At 35.8% G+C, this 20,332-nt stretch overlaps 1 protein-coding gene across 2 annotated transcripts; it reads right to left on the bottom strand.

Moving 5' to 3' along the window:
• Positions 1-1,988: 1,988 nt before the first annotated feature.
• slc7a2 (solute carrier family 7 member 2) lies at positions 1,989-14,973 on the bottom strand. Of its 2 annotated transcripts, none has more exons than XM_046850240.1 (12): positions 14,698-14,973; positions 13,101-13,479; positions 12,381-12,536; positions 11,639-11,804; positions 11,395-11,531; positions 11,076-11,298; positions 9,617-9,756; positions 6,820-6,922; positions 5,749-5,936; positions 5,393-5,559; positions 4,068-4,176; positions 1,989-3,880 (listed from the first exon to the last, which is right to left on the bottom strand). In XM_046850240.1, the coding sequence occupies exons 2-12, from the start codon at positions 13,462-13,464 to the stop codon at positions 3,726-3,728; spliced, it is 1,908 nt and encodes a 635-aa protein (XP_046706196.1). In that variant the 5' UTR covers positions 13,465-13,479; positions 14,698-14,973; the 3' UTR covers positions 1,989-3,725. The 2 variants fall into 2 exon arrangements, with proteins under 2 accessions (XP_046706196.1, XP_046706197.1); XM_046850241.1 differs by lacking the exon at positions 9,617-9,756 and adding an exon at positions 9,199-9,335.
• Between the last annotated feature and the right edge of the window lie 5,359 nt (positions 14,974-20,332).

Genomic DNA, 20,332 nt, shown 5'->3' with positions numbered 1-20,332 from the left:
CATGAAGACTCCTGTCTGACCTCGTCCGTCAACCTGTCCATCACCACTGCAAAAAGGAAAGGGTTTAGAGCCAATTCTTGATGCAGTCCAACTTCCACCTTGAACCAATCTGTCGTTCCTGCTGCACACCTGTCACACTGTCCTCATACATGTCCTGCACCACCCTCACATACTTCTCTGACACACCTGACTTTTTTTCTCATACAATACCACAACTCCTCTCTTGGCACCCTGTCGTACGCTTTCTCTAAATCCACAAACACAATGCAACTCCTTCTGACCTTCTCTATACTTCTCCATCAACATTCTCAAAGCAAATAAGGCATCTGTGGTGCTCTTCCTCGGCATAAAACCATATTGTTGTTCACAGATGGTCACCTCTTCCACTATTCTTTCCCATAACGTCATGGTGTGACTGATCAACTTAATTCCCCTGTAGTTTTTGCAGGTCTGCACATCTCCCTTGTTCTTAAAAATCGGTACCAGCACAAACATCTACATGCTTCTACCAGTATGTCATCTGGCCCAACTGACTTTCCACTCTTCATCCTCTTAATTGCTGCTCTCACTTTCTCCTTACTAATCCTATCCACTTCCTGCTTCACCATCTCCACACCAACCAACCTTCTCTCCCTCTCATTTTCCTCATTCATCAGCTGATCAAAATACTCCCTCCATTTTCTCAACACACTCTCCTCACTAGTCAACACATTTCCATCTCCATCCTTTATTGCTCTAACTTGCAGCACATCTTTCCCAGCTTAGTCCCTCTGCCTGGCCAACCGGTACAAATCCTTTTCTCCTTCCTTAGTGTCCAACTTCACATACAACTTCTCATATGCCTTTTCCTTGTCTTTCGCCACATCCCTCTTTACCTGCTGCGCATCTCCTTGTACTCTTGCCTACTTTTCTCATCACTCTGTCTATCCCAATTCCTTATGCTCTCCTGCACTTCCTCATTCCACCACCACATCTCTTTGTCTTCCTCTCTATTTCCATTTGTCACACCAAGTACCTTTCTAGCTGTTATCACTTCTGCAGTAGTTGCCCGATCATCCAGCATCTCTTCACCACCACCGAGCCCCTGTCTGACCTCTTCCCTGAACCTCACACTACACTCTTCCGCATTCAGTTTCCACCATCTTATTTTTCTTTCAGTCCTCACTCTCCTCCTCTTCTTCTTCACCTCCAAAACCATCCTACAGACTACCATCCGATGCTGTCTAGCTACACTGTCCCCTGCCAACCCCTTACATTCTCCAATCTCCTTTTCTTGCATCACCTACATAGAACATAGTCCACCTGTGTGCACCTTCCTCCACTATTATATGTCACCCTATGATCCTCATTTTTCTTAAAATACGTGTTCACCACTGCCATTTTTCTTTCCATCCACACCATGATAGAACAGTTTAAACCCACCTCCAATGTTCCTGGCCTTACTCCCTTTCCACTTGGTCTCCTAAACACACAACATGTCTACCTTTCTCCTCTCCATCATATCAGCTACCTCTCACCCTTTACCTGTCATAGTACCAACATTTGAAGTACCAACCCCAACCTCCACTCTCCTAAACCTTTGCTTTCCTTGACGTTCCTGTAGACGTCTTCCTCTTCTCCTTCCCCTCCTTCAGCCAAGAGTAGCCTAAATTCCACTGGTACCCTGTAGGCTAACAATACCCGTTGCGGTTGTGTTAGATAGATAGATAGATAGATAGATAGATAGATAGATAGATAGATAGATAGATAGATAGATAGATAGATAGATAGATAGATAGATAGATAGATAGATAGTAGCTATACTGTACAATAATTCTCAGTAAATGGTTTATTTAGTGACAAAAAAATTTAAATATGGAAAATTGGAAAATGTTTATTGTTAAACATAAGTAGAAAAGAATGAGAATTCTTTAATTCGTGAATTCACCAGAATCTGTCAGTAATACTGTTTTATTAGGCCACAAATTCAGTCATACAGGAGACATCCATAAGAGTTATTCTACACATTATTGTTATTTATTCTATAAAATAAATCAGTCACATCGGTGGGCTTTGTAAAGGTTGCTGTAAAGTCTGAGATTTTATGAAATCTAGCAAATCTATGACACTGTAAGAACAATCACAATTTGTGTATAACCAACAATATAGATCTAATCTAAATTCTGACATACAAATATATCAGCTTTGATATTTATACTTAAAAAATATGTCATCAAAGTTATACAAACAATCAGGCATCAAACGTTTGCTGAAATTGTATTACATGACTATCATCTAAATATCCACACAACATCCCACTGTTGATTCACATAGCTAAGTTACATTGTATTTTTATGTTACTTACAAATGTGTTTAAATAAATCTACACTCACAAAAAAAAGCTACTAATAGTACATTAAATTACAGAATGTACAAAACTCTTTTAATTTGTTACATAGCAAGATAAAAAGCAAGATCATAGCAAAATAAAAAATTGCTAAATAATTAAGTATGCAAAACAATTACAGAAGGAATGTAACCATAAGAAATTTAAAATATAATAAAACATTATTAAGATCTGTGGAGGCTGGTGGTTACACATAATATGTCATGTACTTGGTAACATGGTAAACAGAAGGGTTATAACCCTTTCAATCAAAAGGTATATAAAAGCTAAAGGTCTGTCCTATTGTGAAATTCACACTTTAGTTACACTGTACATCTAATTTTAGTTTCACTTCCATAGGAATTTAGGGCAAAAGTATGTAAATAATCCAGGATGTAATTGTTTCCATTCATTACACTAGTTCCTGTTTTATCACCTGTCACTGACATGCTGACATATCTACTCTCTGAATTAGAAAGAATCAGCCCCAGTGTTACTTCTGTACACAATTCTGTGTAATTTTCCTAGGAACATTAATAGTTATGTTTCTACAGAAAAATCCAAATAATTTCAACCTTAATTTTTTCACCTTAAGTAAATAATCCAATGCAAACCCCAAAAATTAAAGTATAGTTTTTATATTTGAAAATCAGAAGTACTAGCAGTAGAAACCCTCTAGCTCATTTATACCAGCAATCTCTGAATATTATGAGAGCTCCATTTGCAAAAAAAGTCTGTGAAATATCTTAAAACAACATAAAATAAAAATACTATAACCCTATTATATGTTTTATTAATTAAAAGTAAAACTTTTCATTTAATTTTTTATCTTAAACAAAGGTCTAAACACAGCAATATAAATTAATTGCAAAAAATCTATATGCAGTCAAATATTGAGAATACTGATCATGGCTACAAAAAAAAATGAAACAAGCAAACATACAAAAAAACCCCTAGTTTTTATATTTGTACTTACGCTTATGTTAAATTATAATAATAATAAAAAAACGTACACTACCCAACAATAGCCACTCTGGTAGCTAATGTTACTCTAGCTATTTCTATATGCATCTGAAATGCCTTTTAAAGGTGTAATGGCTATTAAAGTTGTAATGTTAACATTTAGTAGGTTAACGTGTAAAGTTCAGTCCTCATTGCAGAGTTAAGACATTTCTTACTCACATACTTATGTGATAAGGTTTTATATGTGATAAGGTTTATATTTCATTAAATTAAAAACACCTTAATAAAGAAAGCAATGTCAACCCACATCTGATACTGGGCTCAGAGCTGAGCTGGTCTCTCATTTGGTAAAGCACAAGGGCTTGTTACAAAATCAGCTTTAACAGCAATACATTCTCTAAAGCTGACTGGTTTTCTCTGATTGGATGTATTTGTCTACAGCACCCTCCTTTGCAAACATCCTCTGTTTCTCTTGCGCGTTTTCAGTGTTCTGCCGCTGCCTCTGATGTTCACTGCTGTGCCACATCCCATAACCGAAATAAATTAGGAAACCTGTAGATGAGTGAAACACAACTCAAACATGTATTCATCTAAGGCATTTAAATAGTACTAGTCATGTCTTGGAGTAATACTGTGTTGGTGTGCGTGTGCTTAAGTCTGTGTGTGTTTGTGTGTGTAAGAGAGAAAGAGAGCGAGAGAGAGAGAGAGAGAGAGAAAGAGAGAGCCAGAGAGCACTTACCTATAGCCATCCAAACTGAAAAACGGATCCACGTGTCTCCACTAAGCTGCACCATGAGGTAAACATTGACAAATATGCTCAGAATGGGCAGAAAGGGTAGCAAGGGAACCTGTAGAGCAAATAAACACTGCAATGAACATCTGCAGCAGTGCCCAATAATACATGCATGGAAACTTAGTATGCGTGTTAAGTCAAATAAATGAAACGCCACATTAGTCTCAGTTTACTGAACCATACACTGTACAGAGGCTTTCTCTTGTTTTTCCCTCAGTTTTATCTACATTTAGCAATTTCTGGATTATTTCTTAACTTTTATTATTAATGTTATAAGTAAGAATTTTATAAGCATTAAACTTTTTTAAACAAAATTTTATGTTGTAACTTATGAGTTTGTCATTCAAACTTTATGAGTTTTTGGAAGTTAATTTCCAATGCAACAAAGATGTATTGGAAATTAACTTCCAAAAACCCATAAAGGTACCAAAATTAGGTACAGTATCTCACAAATGTTTGATGTACCCATCTTAATTCAGCAACCATCTTAGTATATCTTCTCAATACTATAGAAATGAAACTATTATATATTTTAAAATAGTCGATGTGCAGCTTGTATAGCAGTATAGATTTACTGTTCTCTGAAAATAACTCATTATACAGCCATAATTGTCAGAATATCTTGCAACAAGTGATAACAGCTTTACATCATGTAACCATGCAAAGGCACATTGTCGTATTCATCATGTTTATGGTTTTGTCTGCTTGACAGGACTACTCTAAAACATATCCAAGTTTGATTTCTATAGTATTGTCCCTTGAGAAGGTACTAAAATGGTTGATGATATTTGAGGGGTGTACTCACTTTTTGGAGATACTGTGGGTAGGTAGGCATAAAACCCCGGTTAAATGTTACATAATTGTAATCTGTCACATTACATTCACTAGAGACTTCTTAACATAAAACATGTATTTGTTTGGAATGATTAATCAACAACATATAACAATTAATAGTCAAAAGATTTTGCTAAAGAGTTTTATCCCAACTTACTACTAACCTGTCTTTCTTGTTCTTTTCAATACCTAACAGTTAAAGTTCTTAGTACATCAATTAAAAATAGCCATTTGTTGTCTTACACTGGCAGAAATTTTATAATCTGCAGCAAAACATGGTTAGCAAAAAATGTAAAATTGAAACAATTAAACAAATAAATAAATAAATAAATAAATAAATAAATAAATAAATAAATAAATAAATAAATAAATAAGGAGGATTTCTATTTTAGGAGTGTGTACTCTGTTAACCTTAAACATTTTGCAAGTCTACATACCATGAAAGACACCTTTTTGCTTGTTTGTGGTTGTCTACAGACCAAAACAACACACATAAAAAAGATGAGAAAGGATGCTGCCAGCACTCCCAAGACCCAGGGCTCCAAAGCAAGAATGGATTGTCCACAATGTGTAGTAAGTGCACTCATGACACACACTACGATAGCTGTTAAAGGGGGAAATGCATGCATCATTATCTGTGTGCTTATTTAATCTGCAAAAATATTGCTAATAACCTGATGCTGTAGGTTTCTTAAATCTATCATGTTATTTATATATTAATTTATATATTAGTTACTGTACATATGCAAAATCACAGATATTTGTCAGTAGTGGGCAGAGCTATTAAGCTTACCTATGACTCCAACAGCCATGTTAACAGCATTGGATGAGCTCTTTGTGGGCTGAAGGGAAGGATTAAAGAGAGTATGCAGAGACATTTCTCCATCTTTCAGCCTATTAAGATGGGACTCAGACTCCGTCAGCTCAGATTCCCCAACCTCATTGGTTTTAGAGCTCTCAAGCACAGAGTCAGGACGATACCTGAAACAGAAGACTGATTATCTTTACTGTCTGTCCCTATAATATAATGTTAATTTTATTATGCTGTCACATGATTGGCCATGTTATGCCGCCTTTGAAACTTCCCTGGACAATATGTGCATAATCATTTCAATAGAATCTAGGTGCTTTTCGGGTGGTGAAAAAAACAGCAGCGCCACCTACCTAGTTTAAGAACACCTATATCATTTGTTTATTATTTACCACCAGCTCTGTTTTTACTGGCTGATAGCTTGCCCTGCCCCTTCCCACACAACTCTTCCTTTTTTATTTATTTTTAGGTTCATTTCAATTTTAAACTGAATAGAAAACAAACCTAAAGGTCTCAGTAAGGCCTTCATGAACAAATATGCTAAACTATTAAAACTTGTTTATTTCATGCTTTACTGATGGCTCCTTTTTTCAATAATTAAATTCTGCACACCACATTGGAAAAAAAAAAAAAAATTTGAGGTCACAGTACACCTAATCTCTTCTTAAAGGTCTACACATCCTCCTTCTACTTGTTGAGAAATCTCCTAGTTCATGTGGAGTTTGTGTTTTTTTCTTCAATGTTCTTACTTGTCCTTTTTTTTTTTTAAACAGTAGCCACATTCAGGATTTCTGGACACATACATTAAGTGTGTGCTGTTTAATTCGAGTTTGTCTGAGAAAACAAGGTTGAATAAACAAAACTTTGAAATACTGAAGCCGCTAAGACGTATCTTTTTTTAGATTATATGCATATTCCTGTGCACACATTAAATGCACAGTATATCGTGGAAATATTTTTATAATATTTTAATTTTTAATTTACACCTTGAAATGCTTTTATTACGCTTCCTTCTTGTTTTTTATTGTAGTAAATGAAGCCGTTAGTACAAACCTGAGAATAAGAACACAAGCTGCAACCAAAGAATATGCCAGGAGAGTGCCAATGGACATCATGTCCACTAAGGCTTTTAGGTCAAAAAGGCAGGCCATGATAGCTGTAGGATATATATACATACATACAAAAAAAAAGATTAACACAGCAATTAAGAAAATATATAAATGCTGTTTATACCTTCTAAAGACCATATTACATACAATAATAACACCAACAAGAACATTAAAAAAGAAAGAACAAACAATTCAAATCAAACAATCCAATCTATGAATTCAATTGGCGATTTATCAGTAGGCATGCGATATAACTTATTCTGGGTCATTAATTAGATGTTGGTCTATATAAAGCTTTAAAAGCAAAAAACAAATGTTTAAAGTGAATTTTTACCATAAAAAATATTTTATAATTGGCACTATGGACAAAAATCTAGATATTTGCATCATAAGCATTATACGAGTAGCTTGGATTAATTATCTCTGTTTGGTTTATGGTAAAATACCACTTTTAAGTTATTAACCTTTAAGTATAAATGAACAGAAATGTTTTTTCATCCTTTTTTTTAAAAGGATGCAGCAAGCAAATTTATGAATCTGACAGTTACCACTATCACCCATCATCATTTCTAAAACCACAACCAGGGATTTCACGGCAACACAACTAGGTTGTATTAAATATGGTGTATTAAATATAATTTATTAAGTATTAAATATATACAAAAACAATGTAACAAATTGCAAAAAAAAAAAAAACCTTTAGATTACCCTGGAAAGATACTGTTTCTTTGTATACTTTTCTGAAATGTAAAAAAAAAAAAAAAAAAAAAGGAGGTGAAAACTGCTCCATAAATCCCTGATTGTGTTCATAAGCTGTAAACATCCTTCACTTCAGCTAAGACATATAGGGGGTTAAATTAGAAGTGGAAGTGGAAAAGGACAAACTGTAAATACTTAAAGAATGAGCACAACAATTAAGTCTGGGAATCTCAATTAAGTTATTTAAATTGAGTGATAAAGAAAGATACATTGAAAACTTTTCCTCGTAAAATATCTGGAACTCTTCATTTTCCAAACCGTAATTCAACTATTAATAAGGAAACAATCTGTGTATCTAAAGGTTATTCTCTTAATGTTTGTGTTGCTACACAAAAGTAATTTCCTTATTCTTGACTTATTTTTTATCATTATATGTAATTATTCAAATATTTTACTGTATAATATAACTAGTGGTCACAGAATTGTCTCTGCTTTTTTCAAAGGTGTCCAGTCATTTCTGTAAAGAGGATTGTATCATTGCAAATGTTCATTCCAACAAGCAGGAAGCCAATAGTCGGCAAAAGATTAACTGATTAAATAGACAGAATCAGGTGGCAGAATCCTCTTTAGATGGAGCATAAATTTGCAGTAATCTGATCTTTTTATAGATAAAATTGGACACCTCTACCTTCTGCATTAATGCATTGTTTTTGTGTAATTATGTAACACCAAAGGGATCCCTAACATCCCAAGAGAAAATTTAAATTCTTTGCTGATGTACAGTATGAGATCAATTTGAGACACAAGCACTAATTCAGAGCATTGCTACAGGTGTCCAAACTTACAAACACTCAGCAGGCTAGCAATCCCAGATTGGATTGAATCACAGGGGCCTCACAAAGCAAAAACTGACCTCCTGCAGACCTCTTCCTAGTAGTTTGTTATCTACACTACACTCTGCCCTCTATGCAGCTGTATGTAGATGCTTAGAACACTTGCAAAACTCATTCCCTCATTCCAGCTAGCGTGAACGTTTTTTATCCTTTACTGTTCCTAAAATGAAATTCTTGTAGCTGCACCTGCCCTTGATCACAAAGCAAATATTGCTCTTTTCACTCACACCACGCTATCTTCCTCTTTAAGGCCCCTATAAAGCTGTGTGACCAATTTCGGAAAAACCCCACTGCTTTGCATCACACATGCAGTCATAGAAATGTTACAGCTGCAGCATAAAGGAAAGCCTTAAATGCTTTATGTAGAACTCTGTGTTCAACAAAAAGTTTATCTCCCAGAAAAGAACTTTCAGGTTAGAACCCTTATCCTCATAAGTAATCTTTTCTTTGTAAAAAAAAAAAAAAAAATACATCTTAACATGCATTAAATACACCTGATTCGACTTATCAATTAATTACCTTGTGAATTTTGGGTTAATTAAAATATTTAAGAGCAGGGCATCAGGGAAAAGACATCAATGTGATGTAACCTGCATATCACTCCTTTCACCACAAGAGAAAATGCATGCATCCAACAATACCACTGCAAGCCCAGTCATGCACACACCGCAACTGCAACCCAAGCGACACACAAAGAGACAGCAGTCCATGCCATGTCCCTCTCTCCTTACCCGCTATGGTGCCTGCCGCCATTGTGGCAGCCACTGGTGATTGACGCTTACTCACTTTGGAAAGAAATCTGAAAAGTATACCATCTCGTGCCATGGCAAACAGAATACGAGGCAGAGGAAACATGGCCCCTAACAGGCTAGGAACAAAAAAGGGGTCATCGTTCAAAAACAAAGTATTCCTGACAGTTAAGAACACATATCAATCCACTGGCAATTGTGAATGTGTAAATTACTGTTAATGCAGGCATTGTGTAGGATTTTTTCTTTATTGCCAAGTTTCTGTTTGGATTTTTTGGTATCTCTGTACGGTTATTCATTCTATAACTTCACCAATGCTTTCTTCATGTTACACATTCACATTTGCCTTGTGGAACATGGTGCCAAATTTTACATTGCAAGTTGCACCTCCAGCTCTCACCTGCAACTATACCGGAGGCCATTGTGGCAATAAGTGGGGTCTTCGTCTTAGGATTGATTCGGGCTAATACTTTGAAAAGCACCCCATCCTCTGCCATAGCATAGATTACACGTGGCATTGGGAATATGGAGCCCAGCAGACTGCATATAGAGCAAAGACATGCACGGGACGAACACATTAGTCAGGCAACACAAGCCACACTGCACCAAAGAGCAGAACAAGAACATGCTGGAGACCAATTCCCTAAAAACCTTTTTTTTTTACTGCTTTATAAAATGGTTCAGTTTGTGTATTAACTTTAAGAACTATACACTGGACAGCATTTAGGGATTTGGTCATTCAGTTATGTATTCCTGGATTATCCCTGAAGGCATTGCCATAGATTTAAGGTTACAGTATATTATGTTTTTATGATGATATACACTCAGTGGCCACTTTTACAAAGGAAAACCTGTACTCCTGATCATTCATGCAATTATTCAGTCAACCAATTAAATGGGTAAAGAGTACAATGCATAAACTCATGCAGATACATTCCAAAACAAAAATGTTTAGGGTTTGTGCAGGTTTTCATTCCAGCCAAGCAGAAGCTACACTCTGATATTGAAATTATCGAAAGCCAAGATCAACTAATTAAACAGGTGGAAGAGGCTCTTGTTTGATTGGAATGAAAAGGAATATGAGGCTAAAGTGGGCAGAGGCTCACCAAAATAGGACAGGTCAGAATTTTAACCATCTTATAATGACCATTTTCATTATCATAATTTTGCATGTCACCAAGTGCAAGTTGTCTTAAACTATTTTCATCAACAATACACTGACTGCAGAATATTTAAATGGTCTCCACCAGTCACTAGATCCAAATACAATTGGGACATGCTAGAAAGGGCATTTAAAAATCTGCAGCAATTTAATGCAATTAAATCAATAGAAACAGCACCATCAGTATCCCAAACAAATGTTTCCATCAGCTTGTGGAATCAACAGAGTCTATTCTTTGAATAAAAGCGGGACAGACCCAATATTAGTGTGGTGTTCCAAAATAAGTGGCCAGTGACTGTATGCACCAAAATTCTCATATTAACCGATTACCAGTCAGAATCAACTTAATATAAATCAACTTGCAATATAGACTATTCTGGAACTACATAAGAGTTCACAAGGAAAACAGAAAATAATTTTGCATGCTCAGGCTTATGTCCTGAAAGAGTGCAATAATGAAGCATCAATTAAATTGAAGTGCAAAGCAATTTATGTTTGTTCCTCTTTCAAAAAATTACCACCATAGATTACTAAAGTATTTATGAATCAATCCACAAGAGACCCATTTAACAATATGTACTAACTAGGCCTTGCAGTCTTTCTTTTGGCAAACAATTAAATTATGTATAATATTTATATTTAACACTAAAAGGTGATCTTAAATAAGACTCGAGTCCCAGCCTGAAATGATGATTACCTGGTTGATAGTGCACACAGTGATCCTACTGCAACCACATATTTAGCAGGACCCCATCCAACATAGTCAAAGGCCACAGGCAGGGGACTCTTCTCATCCAGAAGATAGTACGGCATCATGAGGGTAAGAGCAGCAGACACACCAAAGTACGCCAAAAAGCAAATCAGCAGGGAAGCAACTATACCAATGGGAATAGCCCTCTGAGGATTCTTCACCTCCTCTCCTGACCAAGAAAAATCTGCCATTAAAGCACTGCTTCACAAAACAGAATTAATAGCACTTTTATTAACAGGGCATGATTGTGTCTAGCCATGAATACCTGTTGTAGCAATGCAGTCGAATCCAACAAAGGCATAGAAGCATGTGGCTGCACCAGCCAAGGTCCCTCCAAAACCATAAGGCAAAAACCCACCTGCACCGTAATCGCTGGTAATATTATCAGTGTAGGATAGATTTCTATAATCAGTTACAAGAATAAAGTTAGTTGTCTTTGTTTTTCCACATTAACTCATTTGTATTGCACACTTTTTAACCTTATACATCTAAAAATATAACTCTCGTGCCTTGTCACAATAGTCACATTGACAAGATATTCTTCTGATATCTTCCAGTTCAAGGAATCTCCTTTGACGAAGCCAGAGACAATGACGAACATAAGCACAAGCACGTTGATTGCGGTAAAGACTTTGTTGACCCATGCTGACTCTTTAACCCCAAAGGAGAGAAGACCTGGGAAAATAAAGTCATAAGAAAATGTTCAGTATAAAATCAAAGTGCTTTGTTTTGCGGCAATTCTTATTTCTTTTGATTCTAATCTAATTTAAATTTCTAATGATTCTTTTATTCAGAAAAGCACATTTTCTAAACCTGAGCTTCTCTAATGCAGTATAGTAGCGGTGTTCCTCATTACCTTAGCATGTCGGCCTTGGAAAAACTTGGCTTTACTGTTATAAAGTAAACATTGACAGAATGTCCTCTTGAAATAGTGTAATAGTCTGCTTAAGTCCAGCCATTTCAAACGTCATTCTATCTGGAATTTTAAAGCAGCCCAGCTGCCAACTTACTTAGGACTTAACACAAAACCCCATGATGAGGCACAAATAAAGCATTCTTGTGTATGACCTGCTGTGTCTCTTAATCAGAACTGCAACTTAAACTACAAAAATCTATTGTTACTGAAGCAAGTTTTAATTAAATTATAGTATTATTACAGCTTATTACAGATAATAACATAATGAAAGAAAAATTGTCAAGCATACCAAAAAAGGTTATTTATTTAAATGTAAATGTCAAAAACTTAAATACCTGATAGCAGTAATATAAGGCAAACTGCGAAGAAGTCAGGATACTCTGCCAGGCCAGGCATGCTCATTCTGAAGTGTATTTTGCAGAACTGATCTATATGGCCCCCTATTAGTTCATCAAAAGTTCCACTCCAAGCTCTGGCAACACTTGACGTACCTTCATTAAAAGAAAAACAGTCTTGTGTTTTTAATGCGTACAAGTCAATACAACCCTTGATGATTTATTTGAAAAGTCCAAAATTTATTCTCTATAAAATTTATAAATTATAAATAAATGTATAAATAAATGTATTCTTATAAAATGATAATGATATATATTAGGCCAATATTATATATAATATATTTACAATAAAGTATGGCAATAGTTTTTGCCAGAAACTGTATTATGTAAGTTATGTATTATGTATTATTATGAATTACATAAGATGTTTTAGTATCCAAAAATGTTGTTTTTGTTTTTATCATGATCTGTTGAGAGATTTAATAGCTGGATTTATGTTCTATCGAGAGGTTCAAGTGCACTTGTCACATAACAGAGCTAATGATCATTTAGTTTCAGATAATACATTTTAAAACTTAAGAATAAAAAGGATAGTAAATTTTTTTTAATATATTGTGCATAAAATACCTTACATTTAAAAAAAATATATTATTTAAGATCCGCATTTTTCAAAATAAAAATTTGATGACATTTAGTAGTAGAGCAATACTACTACCTCACCTATGACATATGAGAGAATCAGGTTCCATCCTGTGATAAAGGCCAAGAATTCTCCAACAGTCACATAGCTATACAGATATGCAGAACCTGTCTTGGGCACTCGAGCGCCAAACTCAGCATAACACAAGCCTGCCATGACAGAGGCCAGAGCAGCTATGAGAAAAGATACTACAATGCTTGGGCCGGAGTTGCCTTTGGCAACTTCTCCAGCAAGAACATAGACCCCAGCGCCCAGTGTGCTGCCAACACCCAGAGCGATCAGGTCCACTGTGGAGAGGCAGCGACAGAGTTTGGAATCCTCCAGACAGTCCACATTTTTCCTTCTCACCAGAGAGCGGCTGAATGACAGCAGGTGTGCCAGCATTCTTTCACTTAAAACCTGAATCCAAGAAAATGATTCAATTATATAAATATTAAAAACTAATAAAAACTTTCAGATACAAATATAATACAATTCTGAGAAGCAAAGAAAAGCAAATAGGCTTTCAAAAATAATGAAATAAACCTTTTTTTTTTTTTTTTTTACATTAGGATTTGTAAAGCTTTGTAAGCATTGTGACGAGTCTGCTACAAATCTTCACACTTTTGCATTGACTTCTGTTTTCCAAGGTAACAACCAACAATTATTCTTTTGTTTAATGCCTGAAAAGTATTTTTCTTTTATTTTCTGTAGCATTTTTGTTGGGATTTTGTTTATGCTAAATATTTAAAACAAAATGTGTATTTAAAAAAGTTATGGTGTCAAAGACTTTTGCACAGTACAGTATATGACAACATCCCAGTATTCTTTACTGATTCCTGGAAGGCTACAATACTCCTCAGTTTAGGCTGTACTGTTACAACACCCTACTTGTTTCCCTACTCATAGGGCAGTGATTGGACATTTTCAGTCACTGCCCATGCCTATGCTCACAGTATAGTAGATTTTTATAGGCTGCTTCAACAAAAAAAAAAAACTTCAACAAGTATTGCATAACATGGTAAATATTTTAACTGCTTTAATAGAGACTGGATAGTTTATAAATGTGAAAGTGTTTTTCATTAATATGGGATATTAAAGTAGCCCACTAGCATCTAACTGAGAACTGTTCTAATTTGAAGGCATGTCACTAATTATAGAATCCATCTATATGCAAGTATTTCCTTGAGGTCTACTTATAGTACACACATATACACACATTTTAACATTATGCACAAAAATGTGGAAACAAACCATTTTAATTTTTTGTAAGCAGATTGCTAAATTGCAGATTCAGTTTCAAAACCCATTGACCTGTGGTCTGTTAAATAAATAGTGTTACATAAATATGGCCTTTGTCAGTGGATTAAGAGCTCTCTGGTGCATACGCAGAAACATTACCTAATAATGAAAGTTTATGTGCATACTGTGATTATTAGAATAATAATTTTGTCTTGTTAATTAAGAAACAGCCCTAAGGTGGAACATGGGTCTGTTCCTTGTTTTACCAAAATTCTAATTCAAAGCACTTTCAAATTAATTGAGTCTGTTAGAAATATTTTCCATGAATTCTAATAGTTACAGTGACAAATACTAAAATACTAGTTTCAGTAGGATTAGAGAAGTACTTAGACTTACCTGTACAAGTCACAATGTGACAAGGCAGTTGCAGTGGCTCTGTGGAAAGTCGTACAGCACCCGTGCAACTTTTAGAGAATTGTATCACTGATTACTATTTAAAAAAAATGCAGCTGTTATGAGTCAGCTCATCTATCAAGGCTGGTGTTAAGTCTGACTTAAAGTTTCTCCTTTTCTCAAACTCAAGCCTGTGGTACTGACATGGGAACCCCTAACTCTTCTATTTTTACTCCTCCCTTCATTCTGTGTCTTAACTTGTTCTGCCCTGGTGCATAGACTCTGGAGGATTGGTCTGACAGCTATACCACCTCAAGAGGAGGAGGGGATAGGAAGGGGTTGGGTTGAGTGTGTAAAACATGTGAGGGTGGGCTTTAGTAAAGAGAGGCACATACTTATTGGTGTGTGTGTGTGTGTGTGTGTGTGTGTGTGTGTGTGTGTGTGTGTGTGTGTGTGCGTGTGTCTGTGTGAACCAATGTGTAGAAATCATGTCCATGCTTAATTTCCTAAAAAAAACAAGTTTTTTTTTTTCTAATGCGCACAGGCCAAACATATCCAGCTGCCAGAGCACTTACTGACCACTGATAAATGGTTAAGCAACTGACATTGACAAACACTGAAACAGACACGTCTGTTTGCCCAACACAGTGGGGACAGGCTGCTAAAAGCATGGCCGTTCATTGGACAGGGGGTTACCGAGGAGTGATCACAGGTAAAAGGTATATGGAAAACTACTTCTTCAAGACTGTAAGCACAAATGTAATTTAAAACACACTACAAATCTCAAAAAGAAAAATCCAAGAGCAGAAAATAAGACCCTCTAAAAAGAAGTCTAAATTTTAGCCACACATAAAACTTTTATTAGGAATTTATTTAGGGGTTGTGTTTCTATGATGGCTGTTTATAACAACAACAATAATAATAATAATAATAATAATAATAATAATAATAATAATAATAATAATAATAATAATAATAATAGCTTTAGGCAGCTGGCAGAATATATTACTGAAAGTATAATCATTGAAAAGAAACATGTTATTTTGATAAATAGCTACTAACCAACATAAAATATTTCTCTAAATCCTACTGCAGCCTGGCTGCACTGCATTCAGCTGGACTCTGATGTCTGCAATGTCCAACACTTGCAATTCTCCATCACTCTAAGTTCATTATGTTGCTTGAATACCACAGTCAAAGTAAATGCCACCTCTAATAGATGGCTGAGTTGGAGCCAAGGATGCAAACATTCATACACACACTGCCCTGGGAGACAAAGTGGCAGGATGCAGAATAAATGAATGTATTTAAAAGATTTTTTTATCCAAAGCTTAGGCAGATCTGGGTGATAATCACTAGAAATATCAAATGTCTTGAATGCCATAATTCTACACAGTGGCAATATTTTCAGCTATCCTCTTGTTGGTAAATATATAATTTTCAATCCAGCAGCAAAGCTAATGTCATAAAAATCTTTAATTTTTATTAAATTCAAATAATAATAATAGTACTACTACTTTTATTACTACTACTACTACTACTACTAATAATAATAATAATAATAATTATTATTATTATTATTATTATTATTATTATCATTATTATAATTATAATTATTATTATTATCATTATTATTATTATTATTATCATTATAATAATAATAATAATAATAATAATAATAATAATAATAATAATTATTATTATTATTATTATTATTATAGCAGATCTTGAATTCAATATTTAAAAAAAAAAAAGTCTAACAGACCATTGTCATGAAATAATTCACCATTTTAAATATACGTATGTATCACCCTTTAAGTGGTAAAATATTAAAATTCTTATTATCAGAATAAATTTGTCTGTAGCGCTGACATTACACAATGTACATTCAACAGGCCAATTTATTAACCCAACTACTAGTGTAATGATCAGTATTAAGCCTCCAAGCGCATTAATCCTATGCTCCAACAAATTGACTTTAGCTACATACGGCTTCCAACACTGTTTGTTGATGGGATACTTTAAACCACTTAACTGTCCCATCACCAGGAAATGTCCTAGTCAATAATTAGTGACAAGATTAAAGATGCAAGGTGCAAGCAGATTCTCAAAAGATCGGGCCGTCATATGATTCAGAAAAGGGAATGGTTGCACATATGATCATTCAAAACAAATTATCAATATCTGTCATCTATTTCCATTTATTTTTTGCAGACTGCTTTTAATCACTGTGATGATAAAAGGTTTATTGGGATGATTTATAGAGGAGAAAATAATTCACACAATGAAATTAAACTAAATATAGAAATTTCCTTTAGAAGATTGGTTCCAAATAATTTTGCAACCACATAACAGCAAATATGAATGAAATGAAGAAAACAATTACTTTACACTACTTTCTTCTTTAGCAGCAGTTTTTTTTTGTTTGTTTGTTTATTTTTTTGCACTTGTATTAAGCACATATGCTGTTTATAGTTTTGTTTAAAGATCAGAAAAACAGATACAGCTAATGTTGATAAGAATTTCTTTTTAATAATATATTTTATAATATTCAGGTTCACTTTTAAAATGTTATTATATAATTTAATGTTGTCTATAGTTGAATGTTTAGAGAAGGCAGGATAAAAATCAACCATCATATTAAAATGTGCTATAAAAAAAAATAAAAAAGTCTCTTTATTCTAAAGTATTTATTCATTTTTTTTAATGATGTAACTGTCAGGGTAGTGATTACGAGAAGGAAGCAGAAGTAACTCAATCATGTTTAATGAGCCTTTCAGCACACAAACACAAAACTGAGAGCATACGAACCGTAATGCGGGTTTAGTCCGTAATGCGACAGCCAGTGGGGAACTTATATAGGGGAATGGTAATGTGGAACAGGTGTCGGCAATTAGCACCGGGAGTGGCTGAGAGAGAGCCGCTAAGGGGGCGTGGCAGGGGGATCCCTGTCCGTACCCCCCTCCAGGGGTGGCACCTGATGCACCAAACCCACGCTTGCCAGGCAGGCCAGAGCACTCTGAGGAGGGCCTCGCCATCCGTCCAGGGTCAAAGGAGGAGGCCCGGAAGAGGAAAGAATTGGACCGATCCGCATCGCTAAGTAACAGGGGAAGTTTGGAAAGGACCAGAGGCAGAGCGACGCCCTCTGCGGAGGTCTGGAGCGAAGCGACGCCCCCTGCGGAGATCAGGCGCGGAGCAACACCCTCTGTGGAGGTCTGGAGCGAAGCAACACCCCCTGCGGAGATCAGGAGCGGATCGACGCCCTCTGCGGAGTTCTGGAGCGGAGCGACGCCCTCTGCAGAGGACTGGGGCTAAGTGATACCTTCAGCGGAGGTCTGAGGCAGAGTGACGCCCTCGGCGGGGATCAGAGGCTGAGCAACGCCCTCGGCGGAGATCAGAGGCTGAGCGACGCCCTCGGTGGGGAGTGCTTTGGCGCCTTTGGAGGAGCTTCAGGTCATGACGTCGACTGTCAGAAGGACCTTGGTGCGCGACAGCGTTTTTTGAGGTACTTTGAAGTGTGGCGGCGCCTTCGTCGCTGTCAGGCGACGGAACAACTTCCCTTTCGCGGCCAGGTGGTGGTCGGCAGAACTCTGGAGTGGAGCGGAGCGGCACGCTCAGTGGAACCCTGGAGCGGAGCGGCGCGCTCAGCGGAACCCTAAAGCAGAGCGCCACCATTGGCGGAACACTGGAGCGGAGCGGCACACTAGGCGGAACACAGAGGCGGAGCAGCACCCTCGGTGGAACACAGAGACAGCGGAGAGACAGCTTAGTTGCTCCCAGTGACTGTTTCCGGGGAACCAACAACCCCAGCAGGACTCACGAACTGAGCGGCACGCCCAGCGGGGAGAGACGGCTGGGCAATGCCCCCAATGGAACTTGGAGGCTGGGACGTGTACTCTGTGGGGCTTGGATATACCCGCATTACTGACAGTAACTGCCCATAACTGGAACTGTGTTTTCAAAATCCAATTACCCAATCAGCAAATTATGTGAGAGCACTCGCAACAGAATAGAGCTATCGATTATTTAAAGTTATATATTATTTGTTACATTAATTGTTGTTTAACTAAAACTTCCAATAAGCTGGATGTTCTAATAACCACTCCAACCATGGTCAGCAGAAAAGCTGATCAAAAATGTAACATATTAACCCTTGAGGTGATTGGTCTTCAACAGCAAAAAAACACCTCACATTGGATTCCACATCTGTCATCTTAGAACAATGTGAGGCTGCAGGATGCACAAACTCACAAAATTAGCATTTAATTAGAAAGATTAGAAAAATGTCACCCAATCTTATTAATCTTGCTTTCTACTGTGAGATACAGATGGTAGAATCAAGCACTGGTATTAACAGCTTTAATCCCTGCCCCAACCTGTCTTGTTCCAACACTTCAGGCTCATTTTGATCTTGTAATGACTAAACAAGCATTGTTTGAATCCCTAAACTGGTCTGAATATAGTTGCTAACAACATGAATCCCTTTATGGCCTCAATTGACTCATGTTATAAGGCCTAGGTTCAGCATGGCATTATGGTATTACAAATTTAAAAATTTTCATATAAAGGGACAAAACTCAAACATGATGAGAGTTGTGGGCTGAAAGTAAATATTGCATTATACCAAACTTTATTATATTGAAATTAAAGTGCCAAAAAGTCATAGCTCCCTTTAATTATGCTTTCATAATAACTGTATATAGAAATTAATAGATTGAAAACTATTCAACTCCCATTTTTAATACAATCGTGGTCAATGCCTAAAACAGTTATTCAAGCTATAAACAATACAACTGTATATACAGTATGCTTGTTATATGACACTGGCTCATTTTGTTTCAAAGATATGGTTTTTTTTTTTTAAAGGTTTCTCCAAATTGTGCTAAATCAGGTTCACTTATATTTGCGCTTACTCATTCTCCTATAGTCTCTAAATTTAATTTGTATTTTTTTATATATATTTCTGTAGCTATAAAATAAAATAGAATGTATGTTAACTGTTAAAGTAGAAATGAAGATTTGTTTTGCTGTCATTATTCTGTTTTTTTTTGTTTGTTTTTTTTCCTTTTCTCATATATGGCATACCAAAGCAAATCAAAGATAACCACAGGACAACTAGTTTGGGTATATATATATATATATATATATATATATATATATATATATATATATATATATATATATATATATATATATATGTGTCATCTTTCTGCTGCTATTGGTCAAGGTAGACACACACACACACACACACACACACACACACACACACACAAACATATGCATATATTTGTAAAGAAAGAAAACCCATATGTAAAGAAATCTAGATTGTTAACCCAAAAATTTTATTTATTTAAGATCAATTCCTTCCCAAATACATAGTTATTTGTAATGTTTTAGCTACCATTTGAAATATTGTTTTATTTATTATCTTTTTTACAATTGTGTCACAAGTTGATTACAAATTTAAATCTTTTATTATTTTTTATTATTCTGCATTAATAACCCCCACCCCAAGTCATTTTTACACATTTTTTTATTGTACACATTACACATTTAAAGGTGTTTAGCTGAAATGCTGTACCGTACTTTGTCGGCTTTAGGACCGCGCGGTGTTTCCACAGAGCTAGCGGTGATTCAC

Source organism: Silurus meridionalis, chromosome 5 (genome assembly GCF_014805685.1).
Source record: "Silurus meridionalis isolate SWU-2019-XX chromosome 5, ASM1480568v1, whole genome shotgun sequence".
NCBI classification, from domain to species: Eukaryota; Metazoa; Chordata; class Actinopteri; order Siluriformes; family Siluridae; genus Silurus; species Silurus meridionalis.
This window is presented reverse-complemented; position numbering and strand designations above follow the sequence as displayed.

Excerpts from the sequence above, each read along its gene's own strand:
- slc7a2 (XM_046850240.1), bottom strand. The coding sequence starts at position 13,464 with ATGCTGGCACACCTGCTGTCATTCAGCCGCTCTCTGGTGAGAAGGAAA. Across the intron at positions 5,937-6,819 it reads GCTTGTGTTCTTATTCTCAG|GTATCGTCCTGACTCTGTGC; the intron begins GTTTGTACTAAC and ends CTTCTGTTTCAG. Across the intron at positions 5,560-5,748 it reads CATGGCTGTTGGAGTCATAG|CTATCGTAGTGTGTGTCATG; the intron begins GTAAGCTTAATA and ends CCCCTTTAACAG.